The sequence below is a fragment of the Choloepus didactylus genome, chromosome 5 (genome assembly GCF_015220235.1).
Source record: "Choloepus didactylus isolate mChoDid1 chromosome 5, mChoDid1.pri, whole genome shotgun sequence".
Lineage (NCBI taxonomy): Eukaryota > Metazoa > Chordata > Mammalia > Pilosa > Megalonychidae > Choloepus > Choloepus didactylus.
The window spans coordinates 3,882,384-3,903,630 of NC_051311.1; the positions used below are offsets into that span (position 1 = coordinate 3,882,384).

The 21,247-nt window shown below is 42.0% G+C and overlaps 1 protein-coding gene across 1 annotated transcript in view; it reads left to right on the forward strand.

The window, feature by feature from the left end:
* The window catches only part of MALRD1 (MAM and LDL receptor class A domain containing 1), a 703,831-nt gene that overhangs the window by 671,889 nt on the left and 10,695 nt on the right, over positions 1-21,247 (forward strand). The window contains exons 41-42 of the mRNA XM_037837380.1: positions 9,552-9,634; positions 9,726-9,822. Of these exons, the coding sequence (XP_037693308.1) occupies positions 9,552-9,634; positions 9,726-9,822 (180 nt within the window). The remainder of the gene's footprint in view (positions 1-9,551; positions 9,635-9,725; positions 9,823-21,247) is intronic.

The following is a 21,247-nucleotide window of genomic DNA, read 5'->3' on the forward strand; positions in this document are numbered from 1 at the left end:
CTGTGAGCTGGTGAACACATGGAAGGGACACACCCGGCTGTGCGTTGGTCACCTCCAGGGGTGGCATCACACATGGGGATGAAAGCCAGAGTATAACCTACAGCCGGGCATCATTTTGCTTGTTTCTTCAAGTACATATTTAATAGACATCAAAGGAAATATTTTACAAAGGAAAGGATTGGAAAGGAAATGATGATTTGGGAATCAGTTAGGTAAAGTGATTGCAAATTTTAGTTCAAAGCAACAATTTATTCATAGAATATGCAGCATTAATTATATATAATTTATTAATTTTTCAATCATAGATTTCAGAGTACAATTTTAAAATCTTGGCAATCTCTATTCAGATATCAAATTTAAGGGAAATCTATTAAAATTTACAGAAGATAAACCCTTTTGAAGACAAACATTTTGTTTCAAGGTACAAAATATACTTAAGGGAAATTCTTTTGGGGGTAGTATATTCAGTTTCCTTTAAAATAAACAACTGTTTTGAAATTTTTTCTGATAAAAATATCTACCTCAAAATTATTCCAGTCATACTTTTTTTTAAAAATTCAAGACTTCCTTAAACATGAATATTTCAAAAGCGAATAAAACTCAGCTTATTTCAAAACTAACTTAATTTTTATCCTTGAAATTGTGTTTCCTTCTTGTTACTTTTCTAATGTTAATTGATAGGATTGTCCTGGTTTGGATATATTATGTCCCTCCGAAAGCCATGTTTTAATCCACTCTTGTGGGATATTTGGAGTATGTTGTTTCCATGGAGTTGTGACTAACCCAACTGTAGCTGATTCTTTTGATTGGATTATTTGCATGGAGATTTGACCCTGCCCATTCAGGGTGGGTCTTAATAAGTTTACCAGAAACCTTTAAAGGGAGCTCACTCAGATTGCAGAGAGACAAAATTGCCCCGGGATATGCTAAGCCAGGAGACCCACACACTCTCTGATGCTTTGAGATACTGGCCCAGAGTTTGCTCCGGATAAGCTGAGAGAAGACAAAACACCCCAGGAGCAGCTGAGAGAGACTTTTGGAGAGATGCTTGGGAGCTGGTGCTTAGAGATGCTTAGAGATGCTTGGAGTTGCAGACAGAAGGATGTTGGAGATGCTAAGCTAAGGATGCACAGAAGCTGAGAGAGGATCTAAAACACAACCCAGGACCAGCAGACACCAGCCATGTGCCTTCCCAGCTGACAGAGGCATTCCAGACGCCATCGGCTCAATGATAAACAGGATGAACCCCATGCACACACACTGAGACATATTATAATCAAGCTGTCAAATGCCAAAGATAAAAATAAAATCCTGAAAGCCACAAGAGAAGCAACGTGTCATGTACAAGGGAGCTTATTGATTACCTGCAAATTTCTAATCATACACCAGGGAGTCAAGAAGGCAGTGGGATGATCTTTTTAAAGCCCTGAAAGGAAAAAAAAAAAAATGCCAACAAAGAATTCTATGACCAGCAAAACTCTTTCAAGATGGAGGGAGAGAATAAGACATTCCTAGATAAACAAAAACTGAGGGACTTAGTCCCCACTAGACCACCCCACAAGAAATGCTAAAGAGAGTTCTGCAATTCGGAAAGAAAGGGACACTAGATGATAAACTGAAACTGCCTGAAGAAACTGCATGCTCTACGGTAAAGGTAATGGCACGGGTAAATATCAATGCCACTTCCTTCAGGATCTAAGAAACAAATACCTGTAAAGTAATGGTAAATCACTGGTTTTGTACTCACAGCATGTAAATACGTAATTTGTGGCAAGAACTACATAAAGGTGGGAGGACTGAGGATTATAGTACATAATTTGCATATACTATTCAGGTTTAGTTGGTATCAAGCCAAATGAGATTGTTACAGATTTAGAATGTTAAATTTAAGCCCCAGTGTAAGCACAAAGAAAATTTTGGGAAAATGTGCACAGAACGGAATGAGAAAGGCTTCTACAGGGTTCACTGCAAAAGCTCAAATAAATATAAAACAAGCATTAATATAAGAGTTGAGAGACAAAAAGAGGTGGAAGCATCAGCAGATGAATGGATAAATAAAATGTGGCATGTGTAATGAATATTACTCATCCTTAAAAATAAATGGAGTTCTGATATGCGCAACTATAGGGATGAACCTTGAAGACATCGTGTTGCATGAAATAAGTCAGACATAAAAGAACAGATATTGTATGAAAAAGCTAGAATTTTGCAAACTCAGGACAGAAAGTAGAGTACGGGTTACTATGGCAAGGTAAGGGAAATGTGGAGTTAATCCATAATGGTATTAGGGGTTCTGTTTGGGGTGATGGAAAGTTCTAGTAATAGATGGTGGTGAGGGCAACATAATGCTGCGAACGTAATTATTCCCACTATGTTATGTTTGGGACCGGTTGAGATACGGAGCTTTATGCTATATAAATGTTTCCACAGTTTTTTCAAAAAAGCAATTAAAGAGACAATGATAATGAAACAACCAAACACAATACATGATCCTAGATGGAATCTAACAGAGGAGAAAAGGTTCTAAAGGACCATATTGGAACATATGTAAAAAGTGGAATGTAGACAGCAAGCTTTATGTCAATGTTAAATTTCTGGAACTTGATAATTGTACTTAAGGTGGTTACATAAGTGAATAACTTTGTTCATAGGAAATATTCAGGGAAGTATTATGTGTTGACGTAGCATGATATATAAACTTACTCAAAAGTTTAGAAAATAGATAAAAAGATAGGTGATAGGTAGAAAGAAAGAAAGAGAAAGAAAGAAAGAAAGAAAGAAAAAGAAAAAGAAAGAAATGGCAGATGTTACAAAATGTTAAAATTGGTGGGCCATAGTATAGGGGATATGTTGGCGGTCTCTTTATGGGTTTTGTATTATTTTTGTAGCTGTCATATAAATTTGAAATTATTTCAAAATTAAAAGTTTAAAGAGAGAGAGAAACTAAGATGGCGGCTAGGTGAGACAGGGCAAAAAAACACCTCCGTGAAAAACACTAGATAAAATCCAGACAGTGGCCCAGAATACCGGTTACAGTGATGTGCCAGCTGGAAGAGGTCTGCTAGTTCCACAGGGGCCGTATACTTGGTGAAACCAGGAGTCTGCCTTCTGAAAAGAGTGAGTAAGCTGACTGGAAGACCCACAGCGGCGTGGCAGTCTGGGGAAGCCAGGGTTTGGCATTTGGAGACTGACTGGCTCTTTAAAAAAAAAAAAAAAGGAGACAAACCCAGGAGTGACTGCAGTTGCGGGAGTGGGAACCACGCAGTAAAACACAGCAAGAGGGGGCTGGGCCAGCCTCTCAGTGTCTGGCCTGGACGATAGCCCACAGCAGATACCCCCAGGGCCAGGAGAATGGAGGGGAGAGCCGGAAGCAGAAAGAAACCCCACGGCTCGCAGCTGGCTCACCAGAGGGCTGGATAAACTCCTGCCTGGGGCCGTGCCCACAGCTCAGAGCCCCGCCAGTTGTCCCAGAGCTGGGAAGGAGGAACTGTGCGAGGGGGGGGGGGACTGAGACCCCCCGTTCGGCCATTTTTGCATCAGGCTGAAAGCACCCCTGCACGGCCTGGTGGCCTGGGGCTTCCCTTGAGGGATGGTGCGCACTGGTGACGTAGCACGGCATTCCCTCAGCAGAGCTCCTGGAGGTTCGTGGCTGGGAGGGGGAACCCGCTCGGAGAACCCAGGGACACTATGCCAAGTCCGGTGGTTTGTGGGACAGCAAGAGAGAGGGTCTGGGGCTGAACTGAAATGAAGGCTTAGACACTTGCAGCAGCCTTGAATCTCTGGGAACCTGGAGGATTTGAATGTTAAAACTGCCCTTCCTCCCTGGCCACCTGTACACACTCCCCTCATTCAGGGCAGACGGCTCCAGCAACACACCCAATCTGAATTCTCCAACTGAACCCCACAAGAATCATTTCCCCACACACTGTGGGGAAAAGGTGGAGAACTGACTTGAGGGGTATAGGTGACTCACAGATGCCATCTGTTGGTTAGTTACAGAAAGTGTACACCACCAAACTGTGTTCTGAAAAATTAGATTGGTATTTTTTTTTACAACTTGAAAGAACCCTATCAAGCAAAGCAAATGCCAAGAGACCAAAAACAACAGAAAATCTTGATGCATATGATAAAACCAGACGATATGGAGAATCCAACCTCAAACACACAAATCAAGATTTCGGAAGACACACAGTACCTGGCACAATTAATCAAAGAACTACAATCGAGGAACGAAAACATGGCAAAGGATTTAAAGGACATGAAGAAGACCATGGCCCAGGATATAAGTGACATAAAGAAGACCTAGAAGAGCATAAAGAAGACATTGCAAGAATAAATTTAAAAAATAGAAGATCTTATGGAAATAAAAGAAACTGTTGGCCAAATTAAAAAGACTCTGGATATTCACAATACAAGACTAGAGGAAGCTGAACAACGTCTCAGTGTCCTAGAAGTCCACAGAACAGAAAATGAAAGAACAAAAGAAAGAATGGAGAAAAAAATTGAAAAAATCGAAATGGATCTCAGGGATACGATAGATAAAATAAAACGCCCAAACTTAAGACTCATTGGTGTCCCAGAAGGGGAAGAGAAGGGTAAAGGTCTAGAAAGAGTATTCAAAGAAATTGTTGGGGAAAACTTCCCCAACCTTCTACACAATATAAATACACAACGCTTAAATGCCCAGCAAACTCCAAATAGAATAAATCCAAATAAACCCACTCTGAGACATATTCTGATCAGACTGTCAAATACTGAAGAGAAGGAGCAAGTTCTGAAAGCAGCAAGAGAAAAGCAATTCACCGCATACAAAGGAAACAACATAGGACTAAGTTGTGTCTATTCAGCAGCCACCATGGAGGTGAGAAGGCAGTGGCATGACATATTTAAAATTCTGAGAGAGAAAAATTTCCAACCAAGAATACTTTATCCAGCAAAACTCTCCTTCAGATTTGAGGGAGAGCTTAAATTTTTCACAGACAAACAAATGCTGAGAGACTTTGACAATAAAAGACCTGCCCTACTTCAGATACTAAAGGGAGCCTTACCAACAGAGAAACAAAGAAAAGAGAAAGAGATGTAGAGAATTTTAACAGACATATATAGTACCTTACATCCCAAATCACCAGGACACTCATTTTTCTCTAGTGATCATGGATGTTTCTCTAGAAGGGACCATAAGCTGGGACATAAAACAAGCCTCAAGAAATTTAAAAAAGAAATTGAATATACTCAAAGCACATTCTCCAACCACAATGGAATACAAATAGAAGTCAATAATTGTTGAACTGTAACTCTACTATTTACTTCCTACATGATATAAAATACACAATCTCTAATGACAAATCAGTGGTTTTGAACTCAATGTAAAATATGTAATTTTAAACAACTATATAAAGGTGGGGGAATGGAGGAGTATAGGAACACAGTTTATGTGTCCTAATGAAGTGAAGGTGGTATTAAAGAAAAACAAGATTGTTATGGATTTAAGAGGTTAATTTTAAGCCCCACAGTAAACACAAAGAAATTGTCAGAGAGTATAACCATAGAGATGAAAAGTAGAATATGGGTTAAGAGAAATGGGGGAAGGGGCAATGGGAAGTCAAGAAATGAATGTAGGGTTGCTGTTTGAGGTGAAAGGAAATTTCTAGTAATGGATGGTGGGAAAGAGCATTACAACATTCTAAATGTGATTAATCCCACTAATGGAAGGCTAGGGAGGGGGTAGAATGGGAAGATTTAGGCTGTATATATGTTTCCACAACTGAAAAAAAAAAAAGACAGTCTAAATAGATGACAATTGAATGCCAAGGATGAACTTGGATGGGATTGAAGGATCGAGGACAGCTGGCTTAAAGGGACACAGTTGAGACATAAGGAAAAGGAAATGTAGAATATAAGCTTCATATCATTGTTGAACCTGTTGTACTTCTTAGCTGTGCTTAATGGGATTGCATAAAAGAATGTTCTTGTTCATGGGAAGTGTATACGTGAATTATAGTGTATGTTCAAGGATGTGTGCAGCTAGCTCTCATATGTTCAGAAGACAGAGCAATACATGATGGATGATAGGGAGGGAGGGAAGGAAAGAAATAGCGATGTGACAGCATGTTAAAGTTGGTGGATTGAGCTATTGGGGGAGGGGGGTCAGGGTGTGATGGAATTCTGTGTATGGGGTTAGTATTGTTTTTGCAACTGTTCCTATAACTTTGAATTTATTTCAAAATTAAAAAAAAAGATTAATCTATCTTTCCCCACAGGATTGCATCGAAGATGATGGCATTTTAGGGAACGTGGTGCATACAAACTGGCACAAGAACATAGTATGAACAACTGTACAACAAAAAACTAGGCAATTTGGAGGAAACAGATAGTTTCCTACGTCAACAACCTATACTGACTCAAGAAGAAATAGAAGACCTCAAGGAATCAATCACAAGTAAAGAAATCCAATCTGTCATCGAAATCCTACCTACAGAAAAAACCCAGGGCCAGATGGCTTCACAGGAGAATTTTACCAAGCTTTTCAAAAAGGACTAACACCATTCCAGCTCAAATCATTCCAAAAATATTTAAGAAATAGGAAAAGTACTTTTTTTATGTAGCTAACATCACTTTGATACCAAAACCAGACAAAGATACTACAAGAAAGGAAAAGTAGATGTCAATCTCCCTAAAGAATATAGATGCAAAATTTCACAGCAAAATACTTGCAAATTGAATCCAAAGGTACATTAGAAGAATGATATACCACCACGTTGGATTCCTTCCAGGAATGCAAGGGTTGTTCAACATGAGAAACTCAATGTAATAAAACACATTAACAAATCAAAAGGGAAAAATCATGTGATCATCACAAATGCTGAATATGCATTCGATGAAATTCATCATGCTTTTCTAATAAAAACACTTCAAAGATAGGAATCAAAGCAAACTTCCTCAATATGACAAAGGGCATATATAGAAACCCTACAGCCAGCATCATCATCAATGTTGAGAGACTGAAACCCTAAGTTCAGGAAGGAGACAATGATGACCAATGTCACCACTACTATTCAAAATTGTGCTAGAAGTTCTAGCTGGATGAATCAAGTAACAAAAAGAAATAAATGGCATCCAAATGGAAAAGGAAAAAGTAAATCCTTCATTATTTGTCAATGACAAGATCCTATAGTTGGAAAATTCAGTGAAATCTATGACAAAGATACTTGTGCCAGTTTGGATGTGTTATTTCCCCCCAAGTGCCATTGTCTTTGATGCAATCTTGTTTTGGCAGACCTATCAGTGTTAATTGGATTGTAATTCTTTGAGTGTTTCTATGGAGATTCACCCCACCCAGCTGGGGGTGATGACTCTGATTGGATAATTTCCATGGAGGTGTTGGCCTGCCCATTGGGTGGGTCTGAATTAAATTACTGGAGCACTATATAAGATCAAACAGAAGGAGCAAGTTTGCTACAGCCAAGAGGGACACTTTGAAGAAAGCACAGGAGCTGCAGATGAGAGACAGTTTGAAGATGGCTGTTGAAAGCAGACTCTTGCTCCAGAGAAGCTGAGAGAGGACAAATATCCCAAGTGCAACTAAGAGTGACATTTTTGAGGAACTGCAGCCTAGAGAGGGATGTCCTGGGAGAAAGCCATTTTGAAACCAGAACTTTGGAGCAGACGCCAGCCACGTGCCTTCCCAGCTAACAGAGGTTTTCTGGACACCATTGGCCATCCTCCAGTGAAGGTACCCAACTGCTGATGTGTTACCTTGGACACCTTATGGCCTTAAGACTGTAACTGTGTGGCCAAATAAACCCCTTTTATAAAAGGCAAAAAAAAAAAAAAAAAAAAGTTTAAAGGGAAAAAATATCCCAATACTCTGTGTGTTGATTGCCATGAGATGTTTATGTATATTTCATATTGTTTATCCATGTGGTTTAGAGTTTTCCTCATAGCTTTTTGGACCGTTATTCCAAGATACTTTTCACTGGGATTTATCTTAATAGGCTCATTTGAACACCTGCTATTTGTCGAACATTCTAAAGATGAATTGTAACCCGATAACAGTTTCAAAATCATAAAGAACCCAATTAACTCAGAATGAACAAAGTGTTGTCCTCCCTAGACCACACTAGCTGTGTGCATGTGGAGGATTTGCATGGAGGATTCACACTGACAAATGAGGACACCAAGGAACAAAAAAAATATACTCCAACTTCAACATTTCTAAATTTACTTTCATTTGAATTTCAGAGACATCAAAACAATCAAATTATCCTAAAATTTCTATTTCTTAACTGATTATTTACTCAGGGAAAGGAAGCCAATCTTATGGGCCTTGAATCATTAAGCTTTTTATATTTAAAGAACCTGATTGTTTAGTTCAATGAATTTATATTGAGAATTCAAATTTTCAAAATTAAAAGAGAGATTGAGAGAAGAAGCCTTGTCCAGCTTTCAAACACGTAGAATCCAAAGCTAGTTCTTGGTCCTGATCAGCTCTCCTGTGGGTGTGAACCCGTTGCACACAGGGCCTCTTGAAGATGTAATTTTAGTTGACATGTGTCCTGGCAGAATCAGGTGAGCCTATTCCTGATTACTTGAGGCCTTTATAACAGGGAATTCAGACAGAGAGGAACAAAGCCACTTGGGCAGTTGGAAGTCAGTGGAGCCTGGAAGACAAAGGAGAGCTCATCGCCATGGGACGGGAAAGCCAAAGAGCCTGAGGCTTGCCTGCCAGCCAGGACACTGCCCCCCTGGGAGGAAGGGCCCCTGCCAGCCGACACCCCGATTCTGACTTCTAGCCCCTGAAACTGTGAGCCATATCTCCCTGTTGTTCAGCAAATACACATGCTACTGGAAGCATCTGATGTTCTAAATACATAGAAGTTGACCTCATTGCTTGGAGCCGCACGTCTGTCTCCATTTCTGAACTTCCTGAAGCCATCCGTGTCAAAGCGGGTGATCCAAGACTTGCATGTTTTCTCATGCGTGACCCTAAATAAAGCCAAGGTGATAGAATCCGGGTAGGGGCAGGAATTTTTCCACTGGTACATCAAATGATATTATTAACCTGATTCCAAATCTATGCACCTGAAGGGCCAGCCTTTTGTAATGAGAAACAAATATGCTCTATGATTTAATTTGTGTTCATCTATAACTAGAATATGTTCTATTGGTGTCTGAAGGAACTTGCACCCAGTTACTGTTAAAACCTGCTAACTTTTGGGTTTGAGACAACAATGAAAGAATAAAGTAATGTCAAACACTGATGAAAAGCAAGTCAATTTTTTGGAAATAAGAAAGAAAGAGATGTAAACCAAGTTCTCATCTTGTAGACAAAGTCAAAAGGGGACAAGCATTGAGAAAAACATCATCTCACACAATTATATGAGAATAACAAAATTTATTTTTTAACATTTTTGATTTCTTATCCAAATGACCCACGCTCCTGTTATCTTGTTGTTTACTGACATCTATCATCTTATTCCATGACATTTCTGTAAAAGATGTGTCCAGTCTTTTCTTTTCTCCTTAACTATGACATTTTATCTCATTTCCAGGTGTGCACAAGGCTGGAAAGGAAATCGGTGTCACATCAAGCTTAACCCTCCCTCTGCTACAGATTTTGCATTCCCTCAGAATAGTAGGTGACATTATGGCATAAAAATTGTGGGGTTTGGGTTCTCTAGTAAATTTCACTGCATTTTATCTTTCTCATTGGTTTGCAATTCCAGCTTTATGGACTGTCCTGGGTGTTGGCATAGCTTTCCTGATGACTCATATCGCAGTCACTGTCTTCTGTTTTCTCGCAAACAGAAAACTGCCAGCAAGGTAAGTGGTGCCTTTAACTGATGAATACAGCAGACTGTAGCAGAAAAAAATTTTTTGAAACATTCGATTTGCTATCTTTTCCTTTTGGCCCATTTTGCATGCATGCAACTTTAGTGTTTCCATACATCATGGATTTATTTTTCAAGGCAGAAAACAGGCTTTACACAAGGATGATAAATATCTTTTTTTTTTTATTAAAAAGCCTCACATTTACTTTTAAGATTATGTTAGGAACATTTGTATGATACCCAAAAAGAGAACGTGGTATTCTGCATGACTGAAAATATGAGGGGATGGTGCCCACTTCTGGGGGTGCCCAGGAGCTCAAAGGAGATACTCCATCAGCTTGTCCCAGGCAGATCCCCGTGTCCGGAGCACCTGCTACACCTGAAGGAGTTCTGCAAGAGGGCCCCTGGGTAACTCAGAGACCTCACAGTCCGTGGTGCCACAGACCCTGTGGGGGAGACACTCCACCCCAAGAATGAAAGGTATCCCCAAGATAAGGGTGCAGAACAAGGTTTCATCAAATGTGAAGAAATTAAAGAAATGCATTATCTTTTGCATGCCTGGGTTTATGGTTAGAGATTCGGTCTGCTATAAAATCAGTGAGTCACAGAGCCAGAGAACCCTCCACTGTCTTTGATGTCAACTTGGGTTTCCCACCTAATGAATTCTCTTCTGGTCCACTGTCTTAAAGCATATTAATTAGTAGATTCTAATCTTGATGTCTCAAATGAAAGCAAAGTGATTATAAAACAGTGGTGTTCATTGGATAAAGATATGGCATATTACTACTCAGAAGGTCTTATGCTCTTATTAATTTCTCAGTTACTTGTAGGTGTCTGCAATATGCCAGATAAAGTGGGAACAGACATGAGTGAGATGCAGTTTGTACTCAGAGGAGTCTGTAATTGAGGGGAGCCACTGGATGCACTCACTGTGTCCTGGCTTCCTGGTAGAACATATCAATAGATAAGATGCTGTGTTAGCAAAGCCAGTGGGAGCCCTCAGAAAGAACCTTGAACTTTTCATCTCTAGATTCATATTGGACAGCCTAAGGCTTTGGGGCTCCCAAGAGATCTCCTCTTAGGCAGAGTTGGGAGATGCTAACCAAGCCTGACAGAGCATCCCCTCCTTTCTCTTCTCTTTCTGCCATTCTGCTTCACTTTTACACTCTTCCTTCCTCTTTGCTCCTCATCTTCTTTCTTTGCTAAGCTCCATTTCCATTTTCCCTTCCTCTGTTTGTTTGTTCATCTCCTCTTCATCATCCTTTGGTCTCCCTGACTTTGTCTTTACATATCTTCGCTCTCTACTCCTTCCCACCCTGTCTGCCCAGGGTCTGCCTCCAGATCTGCGTCACTTTCCTCTCCACTCACTTCTCATGGGGAATCCACTAATCTCCAAGGTTTCGAGAGATATGTTCATGATGTCAAATCATCTTTCTCTTACTGAGGTTCTTTTCCAATCCCCAGATCCATGGCGTGCTCTCCACCATTTGCTAGACTTCTCTGTCTGAATTTTTTCTAGACACTTTGACCTTAGCATGAGTATCAGTGTTCATCATTTCCATATTTTGGTGCCCACTTTCAGGTCCAAGGAGAAAAGGATAACCCCATCATAGGAGATGGAAAGCTTAGACATCGTTGCTCATAGTCTTGTGTGATTGCTTTCTACAGTACAGGGAGTAGAGCCTTTTGTTTTGAGATTTTGGAAATGAGAAGGGAAGGAGTCCAGGAAAGGGAAGAGGTAAATCAGAATCAGAGACAGGCCCTCAAATTTCACAGAGTCTCTTCTGGAATGCTGTTTCTCCTTTATTATTACCTCTTTCACAATTTTCCTCTTTACCACACATCTATCCTGAATCTTAACTAAAATAAGTTGCCTCTGGGGGTAAAATTCCAGGGAGGGGGGAGAGAGTGATAATCTAAGAATGCAGCCCCCCTCCCGGCCCACCCCTCATCCCCCAAAAGAGACTCACAGTGATGAAATAAGAGGTAAGAAGACATTTGAGGCAAGAAATACTAAAAATGGTTAGGAGATGAGTCTTGCATCCTGCTCTCTTCCTTTACTCTCCGCCTCTCCTCTCTTGTCCTTAGACTTTGAAATCACAATTAGTAGAGATGATTGTCTGTGGAACACACTTTAATATATCTGTCTCAGTTAAACAATGAAGTCAGACTTTTGCCAAAGAAAAGGTAAGTGTGATTTGACTGACGGGGTAGATTTGTCATTTGGGTGAAATAGCAGGCATTTCCCTAATTTTAATGGGCTAAATTTATACCTTCAAGCTTTCACAAAACACCTATACAATAGATAATAAGATATAAATTATATGCTTTGCAACTACAGACCTTACAATAAAAATTTTAGAAATTCACTTGAAGATATAGGAGGAGATGAATAGTTTTAAAGATTATTTTAGGGAGAGCTCAAGTGCAAATGCTCAAAGACCACTGCACTGCACTCTGCTATCCTCAGGTTGAATTGTCGGCCATTCTCACCCTTCCACTCCCAACACTCCCTCACCAGGCATTAAACCCAGTGGCTGCCCACTTCCTCTTCCTGGCTGAGCGTCACTGAGTCACAGACACTCTTCTCCATGAAGCTGCACCGGCACTTGCTTACAGAGTGCCTGGCTTTGCAGCCCTAGTGTCTAGCCTTGTACTCAAGGTTGGCACGCTACAAATGATTGCTGAGTATTATCTATACTTCACTGAAGATTATCTATACTTACCAGCATCACAAAAAACATTGCTTCAGTCCATGATTACATTCAAAAAAAAATTGTTTTTGCATGAAATCATTTAAGTCCTGAAGCAAGTTAGAATTGTTGGCTAACAGTTGACTAAAAGATCCACAAAGACTCACCTTGAAAATAACACCACAACTCTGCTACACAGGCATTCAAGTAAGCAGGAAATTCATAACCCTCCCCAAATAAACCTTGCCCTTAAGATAGTTCATTGGATTTTGTAAAGGGAATTTGTAGCGTAAGAGGCCCTTTAGTGACTTGAAAGAAGAAATGTTTTGTTAAGTTTTTAAAAACATATGATGGAGCACTGTAAACTCAGACAATGCTAAGCACAGAACCAGCCTCTTGAAGTTGTTTTCAGAAATTTGGTTTCCTGGATTTTATTACACATTCTGTGACCCTTCAGTTGGCTACTTGCCAACTAATGTTTTAGTGAGGACACTTTGATTGCAGAGAAACAAAAAGCAACTCATGCTGGCTTAATCAAAATACGGAATTTGATATAAAGACGGGATAGGAATGCGCAGGGTCAGGGTGAGGAAGCCTGGACCCAGGAGAAGTTGCTCCCTCCCTCCCATCCAAGCTTCTCTTTGCTTCACTGCGTTGCTTTTCTCTCTGCAGAGATGCTCCTCCACTCCATGTCCATGCAACAAAATGCTGGTGCCTGGGGTACAGCTGTGAGAGACAGACATATGGAGACATTAAATCACTCTCCTTTTGCCCCAATCTCATATTCCAAAGGAAGCCCAGCTTGGCTCAAGTTCTCATTTGTGGCCAAATCAAACAAGGATGAGATACAGGCAGATGGGGTCCCATGGGACAAGCATGGCTATAGGAAGCTCATCCAGCAATCCATGGTGGCGGGCAGGGCCAAGAGAGGGGTCATTGTGAAAGGATCAGAAGGGCATCTGCTATACCCATTCACAGGGTCCAAACCCTGCCCAGGGTTTCCTCATGACACTCGAGAGGAAGCAACAAATATGGCGGCATTCTAGAGTTGAATTTAGAGGTAGAAATTAGATGTGGTCATCAAACCTATGCCTGGAAATCAGGGCTAATGGTTAAAAATTAATAGTGGACTATTTATTCTTACCCTACCTGCAGCCTTATTAGATCCCTGTTTTCCTATTTTAGACTATATTATCTTTTCTGGAGAAAAATTGCCAATTAATAATTGTTTATTCCCTGCACTGTGGCAATGACTCCTGACAGATTGTGCTAATTTAAAAATAAACCAAAAAAAAATGTTTAAAATGAACAAACATATTTTACTTATTTGTACAGAGAAATAAGATATGTCCGTGTGAGAATGTTTGAAAAGTTTAGATCTGGAATGTTTCAAAATGGTTTCAAAGACTTGTCAATAAGCAAGTGCTATTGTAGGAAGATTGCTGAGTAGGAATGTATAAGAACTAAATGTGATCTTGGGCAAATCTCATCATTCAAGTCCACGAATCTGTATTAAGATTTATTCTGTGCTAGTCTTGAGTGGGCACATAGATATGTACAGTGATCGATCCCCTGCTTCTTGGCTCTTAATCATTACATAAGTTTGATTATGCTGAGTGTAATGATAGAAATGCACCCCAAAATACACTGGGGATGAAATGGGAGGAAAGAATGATCAAAAGAAAGATTTCTGTTTCTATTCCTGCTAAGGAAGAGAACTAATTAGGTTCCAAAACCCTAGAGGGGCTGCCTAGAACAGAAGCCCTTGATGTTTGAGGTTCTTGAATGAGGGGCCCTGTTCCCCGGATCAGATACTATGCTCTCCTATTATATTCTGTATCCCAGGGCTCTCTCATTGCAGAAGCTTTGCATGACAGTGCAGAGTTTTGGAGACAGAAGTTGAGCTCCTCTTCTAATTTGAGATTCCTGGATAGACCTAACTGGACACAGCAATGAATATTTATGATAGAGAAAGTCAAAACCTTGCTCACTGCAAGCCTCGAGGCATTCAGCTGCTTCCACAGCTAGAGGGTCACTTGTGAGCGTGCCCTGAGCTCGTAAGTGATCCCGATCTTGGCAAACCAGAGTCCCCCAGCAGCCTGGCCGAGGTGGCCCGAGGATGTGTGCCAGACCTACCACCACCACCACACACACACACACACACACACACACACACACACACGCACCCACAACGAGTCCAAGCCCAGGAACCCCCTCCCAAATCCCCACTCCCATGCACAGACGGGCCATGCTCTACCAGCATGCCAAATGTTAACTTTGAGTGAGAAAAAAATAAAATTGAGAGCAGGGTTTCGAGATCTTCCCCTTTTAAACCAGACTGAACCACATGTGGCTCTTCTTTTATTTTTCTCCTTTAAAGGCCCAAGCAGACTGCGGCCTGATGCTCTCCCGAAATCTCCCGACCCCTTGTGTTCTTGTCCTGCAATGGTAGACGCAGGGCCCCGAAGGAAAGAAGCCAGTCAGGGGTCCACTCCTTCCCAAGCCCCTCTGCTCCCGCCTGCCCAGGGGTGTCGGGGAGTGGAGGCTCCCCCTGCTCCGAGCGGAGTGATGAGGTGAGGGCTCCGGAGCCTGCAATCCGGGGATGGAGAAGGAGGGCTACAAGGAGGTGGGGGAGACTAGGAAAGAGGGTTCCAGACAATAAAAGGAAATGTGGAAACTCATGGGAAGGAGACAGGAGATCCCGCTGGGCGAGATGGTGTGGGAGGCGGCTAAGGGCTCTGCGTGCCTGCCAGGGACGTTTCAATTTATTAACCAACAGCAGCAGAAACAGAGCCAGTGGCTGGCTCCAGGCCTCTCCCTGTCCTCCCAGATCCCAGCCACCCAGCAGGACGGGAAGGGCCGGGTGGACCGGGACTGGCCCTGTGGGTTGCTGGGACAGGTCACCTGTCACCTGACTTGTGCTCCTGGATTCAAAGGTGACCCTTCCTCTGAGGAGGGCAGGGGACGGCGGGGGCTGAGAGCCTGGGGGTGGGGTAAAGGCTGCCAGTCCTGGGGGGTGGGGAGGCTGGTGTCCTGCCGCGGCCTTCCCCTCCCTGCCCAGCCTGGCACGGGGAAAGGGGTGTGCTGTGCCAGCCCAGCACAGCGCACGACACTGGTGGCCTCTCTGGATTCCAGCCACACCTTTGTAAAGAAAAGAGGTCCTGTATCAAACACTCCTTAAATTCCCCACCGTGTGGAGCTAGTGCCCACCAGGGCCTTAACTGATGCCAGGAAAGGGTTTGGGGCAGAAGAACGGCAAGATGACGTCTGGTCTTAAACAAAGAGCACAGAACACGGGAGAGATAGACAAGCCAGAGGACGGGGCACGGGAGAGATGAGCAGCCCGGAGGACACAGCCGGCCCCAGACGCTGAGCCAGAAAGTGGCTGGCTTGAGGCTGGGATGAGGAGGTGGGAGAGCAGGAGGGGATGGCAAGGCCCACTGGCACCCCTGAGCTGTTGGGCAGTGGGCAAGATGACTGTCATGACTCTCACCATTTTCTCACTTATAAAATGAGGAAGCTGGACAAAGTCAGCGTTTGCCAAACGTCTTGTCATTTAGAAGCTGCCCTTGCAACTAGGCTGCAGCCTTCAACTGTGTTTTCCATTATTTTGTTTTAAATAGAAAATTCATATTTTTTTACCTAGCCTTCTCCTAAACAATGATATTCATGAAATTGCAGGTTTGATGTGTCTTTTATATATTTTGTTATTATACCCTTCATATAAAATGTAACTATAAAAGTAAAACATGATTGCCTGTGTTACTTGAGTTAGTCTTTCCTATAATCAATGTTTCCCCTGCTACGTAATGGAAAATGATAAATTAAATTATTTTAAAGTTCTCTCCTAACTTTGTAATTTCAGGATTCAAATAAAACATCGAGTTTAGTTCCTTTGGGGCCTAAGGATTTGCTGGTTGTAATTTAGCTCTGTAGTCATTGGAGTGCCTTTAATTTGACTGAGTAGAGTCCTACTTTTAATTTTTCGTTACAGTTCCCTGAACGAGTTTATGCTTATGTTAAAAATTAGAAAAGTACCTGTATTCCAGGTGAGGAGAAGATCAGGCCTTGGCAAATCTCTCTGTATGGTGGAGTTGACCACGCAACTCACAGGTGGTTAAAACCAACAGCGTCTGGGACTCACACAGTTGTAGTTCTATCTGCAGGTGAATCTCCAGGAAGCTGGGGCAGCATTGTCTGTCTGTCCTGCTTCTTGTCCCACTCACAATGGGCATTTCATGAATGACATGGGGAGCAGATGGGACAGCAGGTGTCTGAATCTGCAGATGTGTGGTGACACCTCCCTGTCTTGACATCTGGGCTCAGGGGCTGAAGGCTTGAGGACAGCAGCCACCTTTCCAGGAGAGTTGAGGCTGTGACAGAATTATTGGTCAAAGGGATGAGAAAAGACTCTGGAAAATGCTGGGTTTACTTCTGCCCTCACCATAGAAATAAAACATAAAAAGAGAAGATGTTCTCAAAGGCCAAGCCCGAAAGTCACGTGCCCTGCATCTTCGCTGAGCTCCCAGGACAGCAGGAACCTCCCACCCCTGGGCTCCCCAGGAGCTTTCGTCTCGGGCTGTTTTTCATTCAGCACATTGACTGTGGTTTGGTGCCCCCGTAAGAGATGATGAGCCTCTTGACAGCAGCCTCCTAAGCGTCCCTAATCTCGGCACGTGGCACAGGGATGCATTCCAATAAATATTTGTTAAATCTCATTTCTCAGTATGTCCACGATAGGGTAGCTTTTATTTTTATCATGAACCCAAATGAACATTTTATATCCCAAAGCTATACATTACTTGGCCTTAATGCTCCATGATTCAGCCAAACAATCTTCACAGATGACTCCAAAAGTTGGGAGATCACTGCTGGTTATCACTGAAGAATGTCTATCAACTCGACTGATCTTTCTTCTGTTCTGTGGATCCAGAAAGCAAATCTAAAGGATCACCACTGAAGCCTGCTGGTATGGCCCTCAGCACAACCCAGAACTGGGCTGCATGACGGGCTACCAAATAGTCCACGATCAGAAAGTTAAGTCTGGACTATTAATGAAGAGAGCCAGACTCTCCAAAACCTACGAGGTTCAAATATTCAGACACTAAGGAAGGAGATGAGCATCAAAAAAACATGGCATTTCAAGAAAGCAGCAAATTGAAATCAGTTCCAAGAGTGATGTGCTCTGTCTGGTCAATCTTCTATTCACACTTGGCTATTTGGATTTCTATGTGTGCAACAGATTTTACCTGGAAGTTTCTGGAAGGTAGTGCCTGACATCTGACAACCTAAATTCCAAGTTTGCTTATGTTATTACTCTCTTTCTATTTTTCATAGAGAAGTCATTTACTAATGAGTATATAGATGAACTCTTTCCTACAAAGCAGTATTTATGTTAACCAAAGAGACTCAATTAGAAATTTCACATGAATTTCAAAGTTACCTTATTTTATAAAATATCCTGTATTTCTTTAAATAACAAATACCCTGATCATTTAAGATCTTATTTGATTATACAGAATCAGGTTACATGCAATTTGTCAGGAACACGACACTTGAGTAGCAGGTGTGTGGTCTCTGTGTGCATCTGTTTTGCTGATTGTCCCGGGCTGTGTGAAATCTGCTGTGGTTGCACTCCGTCTTAGTTTGCCAGAGCATTTATCCTCGCTCGGCTGTGAAGGCGAGAAGTCCCAAACCAAGACATCGACAAGGCCATGCTAGCCCAGGGTGACGGCCTCTCTGACACTCGTCAACACCCCTTCTCTGATCCGGCCACTATAAGTCTTCAGCAATATGGACTGAGTCTCACCTGATCCCATTGGCCACACCCAAGTAAGATTCTAGAAGATCCTACTCACCAGCGGGTCCACACCCCAACTCACCTTTACATGCCCCATGACACTATTTACAGATGATTTCCCCCACCCCACACAGGAATGTGGGTTAAGATGAAGAGCGTGACTTTGTTGGAGTACATGAAGCAAATGTCCACAGACAGAAGCCGTCTATGAAATTAAATCTGTGTAAACTTGAAAAGACCACTGCACTCTATCACAGCCTGGTCCCCCTGATTCTGTCTGAGGATAGCTTTTGCTACATAATCCAGGTAACTGTCAAAGATATTCTCTGTGTTCACTGTAGATCAAATATTGCAGGAAGACAGCATTTCCATCTGTGACCTATTTCTGAGTTGCATTTATTTTGTGGTATCCAAGCAAGCAGAGTAAGATAAACATAATGTAGGAAAATCAAAGAGCTGCTCCTTGGAAGAGGTGATCTTCCTAAACGAGGGAGGACAGGAAGATAACAAGAGAGCTGTGCATTATTAGTAAACCCCAGAGCCACGCCACGGCACATGGCATGGAGCAAATGCACGCCTCACCTTTAGCTGGGGAGTGAGATATCCAAGTGTGGTACTTGCTTCTGTTAGTGTTGCTAGAAGAAGGGAATTTGGTGGTCTGGGGAGGAACCATCTTAGTCTTGCTTTTTCTTCAGTGACTGCTTTGTTGTTTTCCTGATACAAATTCTCTTTCACATCATTTCTCCTTAAAAGCATCCTGAGGGACCCTCCTACAGCCTCAGCAATCTGTTTACTGTGCTGGAGTTTCAAGCTCACTAATGAATCAAAGGACAGATGACAACAGCCCTTTAAACACCAGCTTATCTTCATCTTTGAACAAAGAAACACATAAATCCAAAACATAGCAATTCACGTATATTGAGAAATATTTATTACGCTCCTATTACGTGCCAGGCACTGCTTTAAGAGCTGGAAGTACAAATAGGAATTTGTGCTCTAGTGGAGGAAACACTTTCAAAGCAAGCAATTTCACTACATAATAAGCATCTGTTGACCACAGAGCATTGCTCCATGGAAGGCGCTGGGGAAACATAGGTCAGGGAGAGCGACTTTGCTTGGACGTGAGGGTCATATGTGGGGCTGAGGGAGGACTTGCCGAGGAGCTGCTGCATCACCCAAATCCAGGTGCTTGGGCTGAAATCACCAGGGAAACAGAGGAGCGAGGGCATCCCACAGAGAGGACATCACAGCCTGTGATGGAGAGTGGCCTGGCAAGTGTGAGTGAAATGCACGCCGGGTGGGCTGGTTTGGATCCTGCACCCAACGTGGGCATGTCCTCAGCCTTTATCCGTGCTCCAGTGCGTGTGAATTTCTCTGTAAATGGGATCTTTTGAAGATGCTACTTTTGGGTAAGGTGTGGCCAGCTGACCCAGGGTGGGTCTTAATCCAGAGGACTGGAGGCTGTCTCAACAGAGGAGACCAGAAGCCAGAGACAGAGAGACAGACGGCCACATGGTGAGGTGGAGAGCCAGGGGACCCCAAGGAGGGTGGGGTTCCCACACTTCAGACTCCAGGGAGCACTCATGGCCCTCCTAATAGCTTGGTGTTGGACTTCTGGCCCCCCAAACCACGAGACAAGGAATTCCGTGGTGTAAGTCAACCACGGGTGGTATTTGTCACAGCAGCCAGGCAGACTGAGACACCAGGTACGAAAAATGATGGGCAGCTAACTAGGAATTTGACAGAGAAACAGCATCTTTATGAACTCTATATAGAATGCTGATCATGTGCTTTTAATTTCTCTTTAAGTTTTTAATTAGATTATTAAAAAATAGCTATGAGAAAAATGTAACATAATTGCTTTTTTTCAAATTTCTGTTGAGTAGTATGGCTGAAATTATTGATAGATCTAAGAGAGGTTTAACTAAATTTATTAATAAATCCAAAATGTGGTATATTTAAAGGAATTTTTAGATATTCAGGAGTCATTATGAACAAGCCCATTTTTTCTAGACAGATTCTTACATTGGTTGTAAACTTGAAACTGTCTAAAAAGATTTATAAAGAAGCAAGTCACTAGGTGATTGCTAAGGGAAGTCATGAAGACTGTTAATTAAGTTCAACACTGCAATCAGTTTTAAATCAAACAGATTATGTATCTAAGATAATTCAATGAGGAAATGAGAGTGAGTTTTCATATAGAGCAAATTATGTGGAAACATATTTCATTGCGATTGCAGAAAGTCACTTAGTTCCTGTCTCTTTCCACCTGTGGGACATTAAAGTATCACAGTCATGTGGAGAAAGGAGGAGAAGGAGATATTTCAGCAAAAGTCAACAGCTAAAACATATTGAAGGAAAAGTAGATGTGACCCAGGTAGATGAGTCTTTACTCCTACTGGAGCCCAAGCGTTTAGTTGAGAGAGCTACTCAGTCTACATGTGCTGAAGAACCAGTTCTGTTATATTTTTTCCCAATTCATCACAAACAGACCAAAGGTTTTATAAACTAAAATAAAATTAAGTATTAGAAAAATGAAATTTAAAAGTCATAAACTACTACTGCAAATTTTCTTATTGTTAGCATCAACGTATATAAAATTAATCAAATTGCTAACAAATGGTTGTAAACACTATTTTCAATTTCTGTACTTAACTCTTTGGGGAACTGTCAGATGTTTTGGGTGAACTGTCCATAACCCGCACTCTGAGTGGTTCTCTAGCAGCGCATGCACCTGGCTGGGCTCAGGTGATGCTCTGTGGATCACCTGTGAGATGCAGCCAGCTCTGCCCCTAGGAAGTTAACATTCAAGAGGGAGAGGCTGGAACTTAAACACATGAAAACGTAAACTCAGCAAAGTGTGACCCACCCACGGGTAGAAAAGCGCACAAGGCACCGTGGAGAACCAAGAAGGGAAGTCGTGC